The sequence below is a fragment of the Rousettus aegyptiacus genome, unplaced genomic scaffold (genome assembly GCF_014176215.1).
Source record: "Rousettus aegyptiacus isolate mRouAeg1 unplaced genomic scaffold, mRouAeg1.p scaffold_m13_p_3, whole genome shotgun sequence".
NCBI classification, from domain to species: domain Eukaryota; kingdom Metazoa; phylum Chordata; class Mammalia; order Chiroptera; family Pteropodidae; genus Rousettus; species Rousettus aegyptiacus.
This window is the reverse complement of record NW_023416306.1, coordinates 58568104-58580882: the sequence shown is the minus strand read 5'-3', so window position 1 is coordinate 58580882 and position 12779 is coordinate 58568104. Positions and strand designations below refer to the sequence as shown.

Sequence of the window (12779 nt, the reverse complement as noted above, 5' to 3'; positions counted from 1 at the left end):
TACCAGGAATTACGTTATTATTTAATAACACTTCATTTATGTATTATTAAATAATGAGTGACCATAATAACAAATAGCAAATCCTTTTTTCTGTGATAGGGTTAGAGGTTTTTCATAAAAAAATAACATCATAATCAATGCCTGGCTTATTAGTATTATGAACCAATATATTTGTGAAAAGATTATTGTATTTAAATAACATGTAAAAATTAATTCTACCTGGTGAAGACATTTAATAATATAAAACGCTAAAGGCAACATTAACATAAATGCCAAATACATTAAAAATTGCAAGTTCAAACCACAAATATTTAATATTTAAAAGTTATCACTGTTAAAATGAAATTTTAATGCTCAGAAAACTTTAACTGGCTTATCTGATACTCTTGATTTTTGTTACATTATTAAACTTTCATTTGTAGAGAAATTTTTTTCACTTTATTTTGACATCGGTCAAATTGTTAATCCTGAGTGATAGAGCGTCTCAGAGGTGAGCATGAGTGTATATGTTGTTCTACGTAAACTCAATTTTTAATGATGAAAATATTTTGTCGGTTCTGATTTTGTTTTGAAATTGAAATTAATTTTTTTTAGGTTCAGAGTTTTTTTTCACAATATCATTTGTATTTCCTTCTTTTTACATTACTACCATTAAAGAATTTACAAAAAGCCATAGACCATTGTGACTATACTGGGCAGTATTTGTATAACATAACATTCAGGATCTCCTATCAAGGTTAATAGCACTACACAAAATCATTTGTCAATTTAAGAACTTATTTGGTTTTCAAATAATTTCTTGGAACATAACTCATAGGATCTGTATAGAATATACTATGCAAATAAAATTATATTTACTTTGCAAGAATGGCTCATTAGCAGCAAACAGGGCCACGAACACATGCTTATAACATAGGTACAACTACAGACAAAACTGATTAGATGGTAACCACTTCTTGAAATCTCACCCATAACCTTCAACTCTGTATGTCAGTATTTCTGGCTCTTACATTCATTCAAACTAGTAATGTCTCTATACTGATTGTTAAGTTTTAATTCTCAAAGGAAAATTATAATACTTTTCCTATTTTATCAATTTCTTGACAGATTTGGAAAATTTTGTAAATGTGATGGAGAATGATAAGAAGAATTCCCGCATGGAAACATGACACAGACATGCCATTTCTCTGTAACATTTAGGAAGCTTTATGCTACAAGTAATAGAAAAGCAACCTCAAAATGGCCTAAATGATAAGGAGATTAATTACATCCCATAACAAGCAGTTCCAAGCCATCTGGGGTTACTTATTTCAGTAATAACAGCATCAAGAGCTCAGGTGCTTTCTGTCTTTCTACTTTGTCACCCCAGGTTTGTGGGCTCCCTCCTGGTCACAGGATGGATTCAGCTGTTTCAGGTGTCATATTCTCACATATTAATATCCAGGGCAGAAAAGGGACAAATTATTTGTCAGTCTTTGTTGTTGCTGTTGTTTTAATGAGTAAAATAATCGTACCCGAAAGCCCCCCAGCAATGACTATTCATCTTTCACTGGCAAGAACTAAGTAATATGCCTGTCCTTAAAACAATCACAGCAAAGGGAAGAGGCCCATCGTAATCAGTTTAGTATAGTCTAGTCTAATTTGCAAAATGGGAAAAGGGAAAATAGCTACTGTGTAGGCCAGAGATTCCCAAACTGTTGTCTCATACCCTCTTAAAAGTTAATGACAATTACAGAGCTTTTGTTTATGTGGGCAATAGTTTATTGAAAATTTTTGTATCAGAAATTTAATCTTTGAAGTTTAAAGATATTAATTCATGTAAAATAATAATAAACCCATCATTTGTTCGTACTGTGGTAAAAGAATGATGACCCCTAATATAATGGCTCACATCCTAATTCCTAAAACCTAAGAATATGTTGCAAATGTGATTAAGGATTTTGAAATTGATAGAGTATCCAGGATTATCTAGATGAGGCCAATGCAATCATAGGGATAGTTATAATTGAAAGGAAAAGGCAGTGCTATAGTGATGTAGTGTAAGAAAAACATGTCTGGCTATTATAGGCTTTAAAGATGGAAGGGGACCACTAGCCAAGGAATGTGGGTAGCCTCTCGAAGCTGGAAAAGGTGAAGGAATGGATTCTCCCATAGGGTCTCCAGAAAGGAAAGCAGACCTGTAGACACCTTGATTTTGGCTTAGTGAAATCCATTTCAGATTTCTGAACTCCGGAGTTATAATAAATGTGTTGTTTTAAGCTACTAAACTTTGACAATTTGTTATAGCTGCAATAGGAAATGAATATATATACATTTTAAAATGAAAAAAAATTATGTTTTTCAAATAAAAATGAGAAGAATGGCATTGATTTATATTTTTGGTAAATCTTTTTAATGTTTTATATAAGAAAAGGTAGGTGGATTTTTGTATATGCTTTGCACTCAGTCTTTTGTGATACCGCGTCACATTATCTCTGGAAAACTCTGTTGTACGTTTGTGAAAGAATGTGAGAAAGGCAAATAATTTCTCTGTTTTATAATAAAAGTATTTTTGACCACATGGCCCCCATAAAAAGGTCTTGGGGACTCACAGGGATTCCCAAATCGTACTTTGAGGAACTCTGGTGTAGGAAGTCAACAGTTTTTGCTCCATCCCCCAAAGAATAGACATGAAACTCTTTTTTCCATATTCCTAAAGGGAAACTGTCTAGCTCTAAGGTCGTCATCAATACAGTGTAATAATTTTGAGATTTCTTGCTTAACTCAAGCAATATTTCCAAGATTTATTTTGCGCCTTGTATCTATTTTGGGGCTGAGACTATGTGAGCAAATCAGGTGGATACATACAACTCTTATTCTCATGCAGTTTACATTTTAGTTGAAGAAAAACAAGCATGTAAATAACACAATTTTAGATACTGCTAAGGAAAATAAAGTAATGGAAGAAAGTGTGAGGAGTGTTTCAGGTGGTGTGCAAAGAGCTACTTTAATTAGAATCTGAAGAAGTGAAGTTAGAACTGAGATGTGACTGAGAGAAGGAACCACTGGAAAATATGGGAGTATATTTCAGGTAGAGAGAATAGCAGGGGCAAAGCACAGGAAGGAGCTTGGCAAGGTAGAGGAACAGAAAGAAAGCCAGTGTGACTACAGTGTAGTCTATGAGGGGAATGAAAAATGGAAAAACAACAGTTGAAAGAGTCAGGCAGGTGTAAATCATTAAGGTCTTGCAGGACACAAAAAGGGCTTTAAGGTTTTATTTGAATTGCCATACAAAACCACTGGAGGAAGTAAGACTATGGAATTCTCTTACATGTGAGGGTTTACTTCTGTAAATTCTTCTGCCTTCTCTAAGGGTTGCTCGTTAGCTCAACACATTCCCCATCTTTATAATGACGACTCTCCAGAAAGGCAATGAACCCCAAATAAACTCATCTTGCCTCACATAAATTGTTTGTGTGCTAACATCAAAAACAGATAGATATGGAACCAATCAGGGGAATATAAATTATAGGTTGCTTGATGTGGAATAACTTGTGCTTATTGGCCAGTGTAGGTGTGCAGCCGAAAATGCACTGTGTGAAAACAATTGTTCGGCAATTGCAGGTCTGTCAATTGTCCAAAGCGGTAAGTGTGTGAATGGATTTTTATGGGTAATTACTCTGAAATTAGCTTTTCTCATCTCTCTATACAGGAAAACATTGGAACTTGGCTCATTTTGGCAGAATTCTTGTGATGATCCTCAGTTGCTCAGAATGTACATTTGGTCATCATTATCCCTTGTGTAATCAGTTTCTACAAACTATAGGATGATATTACAGTGATGTTTACAGAATCAGGGAACATGCTCCACACCTTAATCAAATAATTTAAAGATGAGCCTTCTTAGATAACATGCATTTATACACATGTCTGTAGTTTGATTTAAAGTATAGGGAGAGAAGTAATCTTCTGTTTCCTGCTACAAACCTCCCGAAGAACCACGTGCCTAAAATTCTTAAGGTATTCACTATAAATATGGTCAAAGTGTTTACCAGACAAACTTTTCCACAAGATGATGCAGGCAATCTACAACTGCAGAAGTGACTTGAAATCTGCTTTGAAAGGGGCTAAAAACAGTCAGGAATTTAGACCCAATTAGTACACAGAACTGCAGGTGTGATAACCCTACTGTTAAACTCAGATCTACATGAGTAAGAACCTATCACATTTTCAGAACAGCTGTGGCTACTTGGGCCATAGTCTATGCTCAATGATGGCTCCTGAAATTTTCTTTAAATTGTGAAAATTTCTGTTAACCTTAAGACTAGACGGTGCATCAAACAAAATAAAACTGCGTAATTCCAGGGCTGTACATTTTCAAAGAAATTGAATTCGTACCTCTGAATGTAATTAGGCAGTTTCTCTCCCTCGGAGAAGAGGGAAAGGAAGAAGGGATGATTTTCTCTTTTCAGTAGTAACCGGTGACCAAGCCTGTTGTTCTGCCAAGCAAGTCTTCGCTTTGGCAGATTCTGATTTCTAAGTGCTCAGGGAATTTGCTTGAAACCCCCATGTCAGATAAGTAGAAAGTTTGCTCTAGCTATGATAAATCTGCACAACGCGATGTTTTTGGCACAACGTGTCGGTTAGAAAAATGATTAAACTCTCCGCCCCTTGCGGCCGGGGTGTTTTGCCTGCATTTAAGAAATGTCCTTCAGCTGCAGGCGTGTGCGCGCGGAGCCTGCAGCCTGCGTTTTTGCGTCTCCGGGGCAGGGCGACTCGGGTCGGTTGAGTGTCACCCACAGATGACACTCTGGTGACTGGGCTTCCCCCGAGGGCGCACGCGGAGGCTGCAGTCCCCTTCCGTCTTCAGCTCAAGGCCCGCGGCCCAGACCAAGGCAAGGGGAAGGAAACCCTTGCCGCGAGCCGGCGTCTGGGCCGGCACAAAACACGCCGCCACCAAACTTTTTTTCTCCCAGCTGCGCGCAACTTTTTGCCTTTTCGCCCAGCACGTTTTCTTCCCAAGTTTCTGTCCCCTGGGGTTTCCTCGGCTTCCCTCGCCTTTTCCCCAGTGGTGCGCGGAGGACCCGGGCGGATAGGAGCGAGGGGCGCGGGGACCTCGGCGACGGGCACAGAGGAGGAGGAAAGGGGAAAGGGAGAAGAGGAGGGGGTGGCCTCCGCAGCGGCGGTTCGGGAGGAGGAACTGGTCAAAGGGAACCGAGACGGGCGAGTGCCCGAAAAGGAAAGCGACGCCGCGGTTTGCTGCAGTCGGAATAAAGTTCGCGCCCTTTCCTCGGCGTTTGCAGCCTCCCCTCCCTGCCTCTCCTCTCTTTTGACAGCTGGGCTCTAGTGGCCACCTCCACATCCACGCCCGCACCCCCCGGGGGGCGCCAAAGTTGTTTTCCATCCCCAGAAAGAGCCCGGGGGGAAAAAAGTAACAGGGCGGGGGGGAGGGAGAAATATACATCCTCCTTCACGAAACCCCTAGAAATCCGAGGACAAACAACAAAACCCGCCTTTTATTTTGCAAAAGGGAAGCAACATTGTAGTCGGGACAATTTTGCAGAGAGGAGAAACTTGTAGGGCTTGCAAATCCGCCCTAGGTCACCTCGCCCCCGCCACCCCCCGCAGCAATCCCCTTCCCGGACAGTCCATTTCTCTCTCTCTCTCTCTCTTTTTTTTTTTTGTTCTGAGGAGCCAGGGGAACTCTGCAGGCTCCGACTTGGGGAGCGAGGGCGTCCCGGGGCGCGTGTGTAAATCAGTCACCTGAGCGCAGAGGGGCCGCGGCGAGGGCGCGCGCGGGCGGGCGGGGAGAGGCGGAGGCGGCTGGAGCGGCGGCCGGGAGGAAACCGGGAGGGGGAGGGAGAGAAAGGCCGAGACAGACGGAGCGAGAGGCGGCCGAGGGGCTGGTCCAGGAGCGGCCGCTAAGAGGAGACCAAGAGGCGGGGGCTGCACTTGACAACCAGCATGCCGAGATGGTAAGAAGTTTCCACCCTCCTTTCCTTTTTATTCTAGACTTCGTAAGAAATGAGCCCCGGGGCCACCCAGGGGCCGTGTTTTTCTCAAGTCCAGCGGCGTGAGGTGGAGGGGGGCGTAAAGGGGGGGGGGCGGGCTGGGGTGGGAGAACCCCAGTCCAATCTGGCCCCTGCTGTGCTCCCGAAATTCCCCCTAAACTTGGCCCAAGTTTCTGAGAAGAGTTCCAGGTGGGAGGGTGTGTGTGAGGGGGGCTCGTGAACGTCGCCCCCTCTCGCGGCTGGCGGGTAAAGGTGAGCGCCAGGCTCCAGGGAGTTGGGGACGGGCTGGAGGGAGGGCGGGGGATGAATGTAGCGCTGGAAGGAGCTTGGGGCGGAGAGGAAAGCGTTTTGGAGAACGGGAACTTTTAAAACTTGCCCGCGAGTGAGGGACGGGCTGCTGGGCGTGGGCGCCGGGGCGCGCTGGTGCACCGCGCGGTGAAGCAGGACACGGCCACCGCGTCCCCAGCACCTTTGCCTTGCCCTTCCTGCTCCCTCACGTTGGGGAAACCTTCCTTTGTAAATGGAGAAATTGTAGGAAGTGCTCCTGGAGCTTTTACGAAGAATGTGCAGAACGCGGGGCTGGAAGAGAAACCTTAGCGAGCGAGAGATTTTGAGGTGCAATTCTGAAGGAGCCGATTCTTCTTACACATGGGCTGCAGGATGGCATTTGGGGCCCCGGGGCGGGGGAGGGCAGAATAATTAAAAAAAGAAAAGAAAGAAAAACTAGACGAAATCCCCTGTGAAGTGAGGCTGGGATTTAAAAAAAAAGTTCCAAGTGCAAGTGGTGGAGGAGGTAGGTGGGAAGGCTGCGGAGCGACATGCCAGCACAGCCCTCCGCTCGCCGCGGCTTCCCGGCAGCGAGGCGGCGTGCAGTTCGCCCCGGGATGAGCGCTCGGTCCGCTTTCGGGGAAGTGATTTGTTAGAAATAGGGCTGGACCACTCCCTTCCCTCCAGTACGGCTGCTGTTATCCCCACTTGGGGATCTGACATATTGTTTCTCGCATGTAGATGGAATATGTGAGAAAAGGCAGAGAGCGGGTTGGCAATTTTTTTTTTTTTGCCTTCCCCCTAATGTGACATTTCTTGTTTCAGTGATCAAAGTCACGACTGGAGTGTAGGATATAAGACTGTCAAATGCAGGCGCACACGCACCTCGCGCGCGCACGCACACACACACACACACGCACACGCACACGCACACACACACACACACAAATAGCATTCGTCCTAGACTGTGGTTACAGTAACGCTGACAGAAATTAAAGTGGTTTTGAAAGCAGCGTGCGATTTATGGTGGTTCCCATTTACCTTAGAGTCAAGCTGTTGTAAAAACTGATGTACAAAAGACATCATAAAATAATCCTGTGCACCAGGGTTAAAGTGGCAGAAAGTGCCCTGTTTCATTTTTCTTATGTACTTTGTGGATAGTCGAAATGGTTACAACTGTGTTTAAGTAGAGGCGTGAAAATAAAATATTAAATATATCTGTTTAGCGCTTGAGGGTTTTCTAGCGGCATTTTACACAAGAACACTACAAGAACACTGTAAAAATGGGTTGTAGGTATTATTTTCCTTCCCTTTTTCTTTAGCCTACGTACTATTTGTTTACTCATCTATTCCCAAACACTAATCATTTTGAACAGTGGCTAAAACCCATTTGTCACCCATCGCTTTATATTCTGCAGTTTCAGATGAGACTGCATACACATACGTGCTTTAAGTGGGGAAATTTATTTCTGGCACTCTTATTCAGGGTTCTGATCTGAAGACGTACTCAGCAGTACTGAGACCTTGTACAAGTCAGTATAACTTTGGTTACCCTTTGGAATCACTCAAAAAAATCCCTTATGAACCTTTGTAGGGTGTCTGTGTTTTACGTAATATGTGTAGCTGTTTCATTTAAACTGTTCAGCCTTAATGAAGTTCTCAGTTGTTTGTAGCTACTCTTTCTGTTCCCGGAGAATGGAGTATTTAAAATCCAGATTGCTAATCACTTTACCAAAGTACTGGAGTATCTTCACCTGAGGGAAGTAATACTGACCCTGAATGTAAACTCTGAATATCTTGTGAGAAAAGTCAAACTATCTTTTTTACCCCCTTTAGAATATTAAGTTCGGAGTTGTTTGCTTGTAAAACTTTGAAAAAGAACCAACTTCATATGATTTTAAAAAATAAATATGAAGAAAATATTAATAGCAGTTCTACATTTCCAATACCTGATTTTTTTTTCTTGTCCCTGAAATGTGAGATATCTGTCAGGCAGGGATGTGATTACAAAAAGAAGCAGACAAAAGCAGAGCTGACTATTGCTATATTAAAATGTAAGTGTTACAGTTTGAATTTTCAAGTGAGAGTTTTTGAGTTCAGTGCTTTACATAACATTTTGTCCTAATCTTGCTTGCTGTCAGGGATGTTTCATGGTTGTGCAATTGCTGCAGTCAAGAATGCCAATTTGCATTCCAGGAGTGTCATTTGATTACTTTTATCTGTACAGCTCCAAGACCGGCCCAGACCTCTCGTTTCATCTTGCCATGTCACGAGTCAATGCTGTGTCGTCTTTTCAAAAATCTGCCTGATTTAGACAAGAAAGAAAAGTACTTTCATGTTGCAGCGGCAGTCCCCTGCTAACTTGTCAGCAGCAGGATATGATTCACTTGGGCCCAGAAGAATGGAACAGAGAGGCGGGTTAGGCGGTTCAATAAAGCCCGTGGACAGGTAGTGTGTGACATCCCCAGAGAGCCACAGTTAATGAAGAACAGGTCTGCTTAGTTCTCCACACGCTGACCTGGTGCTGTCCCCACAGTTTTCTCATTTGATCTTTCCCAGCAAATTGATCTTTTCTTGTATTTTTTTGCCTTCCAAGTTAGTCCTTGTGGGACTGAAATTAGCAGAGCAACTTAAGTTGGATAATACAGCTGTTCAGAAAAGAAGAAATTGGACACTGGCTCAAAAAGAGGAGGAGGTTGGGAGAGTGGAGGGAGCTATTCTTTTTGTTGTTCCTGAGAATATTCTATTAAGGTAGTCTAAAATAGGTGATGACTTGAAGTTAGCGGTTTCCTTTATTTTTAATTTTACTGTTAAGGTTCCATTCCATTTTAATATTCCTTAAGTATTTGAAAGATGGCTTTTGTAAGTACGAGGAGTTTGATTTAGTATTTTTCATATTCACTTGTTTGAAATGATTTGCCAGTAGACTATGTGGCTTTTATGGCTATTGTAGGATAGACTAAATAGCAATGGCATACTTCACAAACACTATTTATAGTCTTCTGAATAACTATAATCCCTAAATATCCAATACTGAATAGCAGAAAAGATTAAACAATAAAAAAAGTCATTACCAGTGTTGTGTATAAATATTGTAGTGCATGGAAATGTGTTCTACAAATTACTATCAGCATTTTTGTTTTATATAAACTCTACAGATACACTGTTAATAAAACTTTCCCCCCCCAAATTTGCATTTAAATGTAGAATTTTATATCACAAGTTTGAATTTCTGTAGATGTTAACATATGTTGTTACTTGATTTTTGAGATTAAAATTAATTTTAGTAAGATGGGTAAATCTAATGGAATGTATATGTAGTTTAAATAGGTTAAAGTTTCACTATAGAATTTCATATAAAGTTTAAGTTGGAAGCAATTAATAGTTTCTTAACTTGATGTAGATATAAGGAGCATTCTTTTCTGAGTTCTTTTGCAGATGGTCTCATTTACCATCTTCATCCTTACAAGAAACAGTTGAAAACATTGCTTGTGGAAAGGGAGGCAGCCTTCTCAAATCTTTTCTGTTGGATGGGAATTACATAGAATCATTGGTTAGTAAACTCCCCTCTGAAGAGCTAGAGGGAGCCTCATGATTTTATTAGATATACTTAAGGTTAAAAAAAAAAATCACCCTGGCAATCAGAATGCTGTAGGAAAAGAGTACATAAGGAATACTGGCTTAGTGTTTAGGCTTGGAGGGGCTATTGTAAGTTTTTTTTTTTTTTTAAGCTGTGACAGAAGCAACAGAACTTTCCAAAAGAACAGTCAAGTAGTCAGCTAAGATTTCTATGGTTATACCTTTTAGATAATTTGAAGATCAAGCAAAATGCAACAAAATACATTTTAAATCTGATTTGGTTTGCTAAGGCCAGTTTGTTGTTTACGCGACTGAAGGAGTTCTCTTCCGAGGCCAACCTTCCAAGTTCTCTTAAAAGTAACTTCCTACCAAGTCACTGAGGAGGTGGGTACCTTCTTTCAATTCACTAAGGACAGCCTCCTTTCTGTAAGTAATGGTTTTGAAATAGTTCTACATACAGCTGCCATATTCTAGAAAAAACCTCTTTTAAAATAAATGCCTCATGTTATAAGCATAAATAATAAGCTATTTATAAAGCTGATATATTAATCACTAAACATGTTAAATTTAAAGAAATAGAACTTAAGTGGTATTAAACTCAATATTTGTTGTTTAATTTCACATATGTTTTTCAGTCTTCCCACTAAAATTTGTGACATTTATGTTAAAGAGTCATTGATCATAATTGCTCTTTAATATTTATTTACTAGTTTTTAGTAACATTACTTTGGACAAACTTATTTGCCATTTAAGTAAATAATATAATCCAGTGAGATAAACTACCCAGATTTGTCTTTTTTTCATCTCTTGCACAGTAGTTCTCATTATATTGCTAGCCAATAAAAGTCTTTATTTGTTGCTTATTAGAACCCTCAGTACACTCAAGAGTTCAGCTATAATTTAATTTGGCTGTTCAAAGAGGCTCCCTTGTTTTAAAACATGTTCTCAGTATGCTTTTATCGTTTATTGTGAACCTATATTCTAACTCATGCATATGCATAGGAACAATTTTACAGATACATCATTTTTTAAGGTTTTGCCATAGCAGAGTCATACATTTTTCTTTAAAAAGAAAATTTGTACCTAACAATGTCATTTTTTTTCTTCTTCTTTCTTTTGACATTCTGGAGCATTTTTTTTTCTTGGTGATCGAAATAATCTTGATATTATAATTTAAAATCAGTTCCCCAAAGAATACAATCTTAAGGCATAGTTGGGAAAGGCACTAAAAAATCTCAAATTCAATAGTTAAGAATACTAGTTGAGAACGTTTGTCTTTTGCAGTTGCTTGAAATTCCAAAAAGTTTGCCTTGTTCTTCACACATTGCATGGTAAATTCAGTAAACTGGGAAGTTTTGTAATGAGTGGAAGGAAGATGGCTTGAGAGTTTTGGTGATATTTGTAACAAATCATGTTCACTAAAGACTAGAACTTGACTGTAAAGTTCTAAGATGAGTATCAGGAATTCTTCCACAAGGAAGACAGAATGTAGAACTGCTAAATGAGTCAGTGCTTGTATATCTTACAGTGGGAATTGCACCAAACCAGCCCTCTAGATACAGTATTTAATAGTTATCAAAATGCGCAGTATTGTCTTAGAACTTGTGGTTCATGAGTTCATAGTTGCTGCTTTTTTGTGTTTAGTACAAAGATGTAACAACCCACACAAAACATTTTTCTCTTACTATGACCTTACATTTGCCAAAGTACCCCATGCTGAAATTCCTTTTCAGTATCTTTTTTTTTTAGTCCAAAGCCAGACGTGTACTCAGACACAAAAGCCTCTGTGTATAGCAAGCTGTTTTAAATATTGTGATTCGACGATGTGCTGTCCTTTCTCTGCTTGAGCCAAGGATCTCTGCTCAGTGTCTGTGGATTACCAAGCTCCTTCTTTATTGTACCTCTTGTCAACTATTCCTATTCATTTAACCTTTCATTAGTGTCTGTGCAGCTTCACTGTCTAGAAAGGCAAGGAAAAACCGAAAGGCCCCACTGTCACAGTTATTAGATTTCTCGGTTACATCCCAGCAACCATAAAGAAGTGCGAGTCGACACTATTGTCGTGCATGCTGCTGTCCTGGGGTGCAGCTCTTCTGTGCATGTCAAGGACATGTGCCACATGTTGATATGCATCCCAGGGATAAATGCACAACATGGGGGATAGGCCGGCGCTGGCAGTAATGAGCTTTGTAGGAGTTATTGCAAAGACCCAACAGTTTGTGAAGGAATTTTGCTTAACAGGCCAAGGAGATAGACAGAGTTGAGGGCTGCCAAGATATGCCTGTGTGGAGCTTGTCAGTCACATTGTTTTCATCTAAACTTCATTTAAGGGGAAAATTGAATACGTTTGACAGCATCGAAAGTCTTATTTTCATTTTTAATCTTTCAGAGGAGAAAAGTTATTTCTAGTGACTATTTAGTATATTATAAATATTTTTTATACTGACCAAATCATATAAATGGATCTATTAGCAATTTATCTTAATTCTTACATATTTGGAAAAGAACTGAGATTTTTGTAGATGTATGTATTTTTTAAATCTGTATAAAAATATTGTAGCCTATTAATTTTCCTATGCTACTATTTTCCTCTTTTGATTTACCTCTGGCACAGCCTGGTGTTACTATTTGATTCTTTAGAGATGCCTTTGCCTTGTTACCTTAGTGTAAAGAAATAAAAAGATCATTGAAACATTTTCAAATTATAATAAAGAAAAATATGTATTTATAGCTTTTGGATTGGAAAATATTCCTTCAACATCTTAGAAGATTCATAGAATTGGTTTTTAAGAAGTCTCAAAATATTTGAATAGAATCAGTAAATTATCTTTATACAGAAGTTCATTTTATTTTTAGCTAGGAATGTCTTTGTAACCAAGAATGGATAAAATATTTTTGTCTTTCTAATTTAAATAATTCCTTTCAGTTTGCCAAACTCTTTTG

General features: G+C 39.8%; 2 protein-coding genes across 21 annotated transcripts in view; one reads left to right on the top strand and one right to left on the bottom strand.

The window, feature by feature from the left end:
* LOC118615015 overlaps window positions 1-5621 on the bottom strand; it is a 38847-nt gene extending 33226 nt beyond the window's left edge. Inside the window, exon 1 of the mRNA XM_036238881.1 lies at window positions 4378-5621. Within this exon, the coding sequence (XP_036094774.1) occupies window positions 4772-5443 (672 nt within the window). The 5' untranslated portion in view covers window positions 5444-5621 and the 3' untranslated portion in view covers window positions 4378-4771. The remainder of the gene's footprint in view (window positions 1-4377) is intronic.
* Window positions 5617-12779, top strand: part of BNC2 (basonuclin 2) — a 396217-nt gene continuing 389054 nt past the window's right edge. For 19 of the 20 annotated variants that reach the window (XR_004956256.1, XM_036238863.1, XM_036238861.1 and 16 more), the window contains exon 1: window positions 5617-5954. Coding sequence is in view for 18 of the 20 variants with exons in the window: in XM_036238863.1 (XP_036094756.1) it covers window positions 5952-5954 (3 nt within the window). In the remaining 2 variants the exon portion in view is untranslated. Of the gene's footprint in view, window positions 5955-6360; window positions 8706-12779 lie in introns of those variants that run through there. The other variant, XM_036238853.1, reaches the window with a different exon arrangement.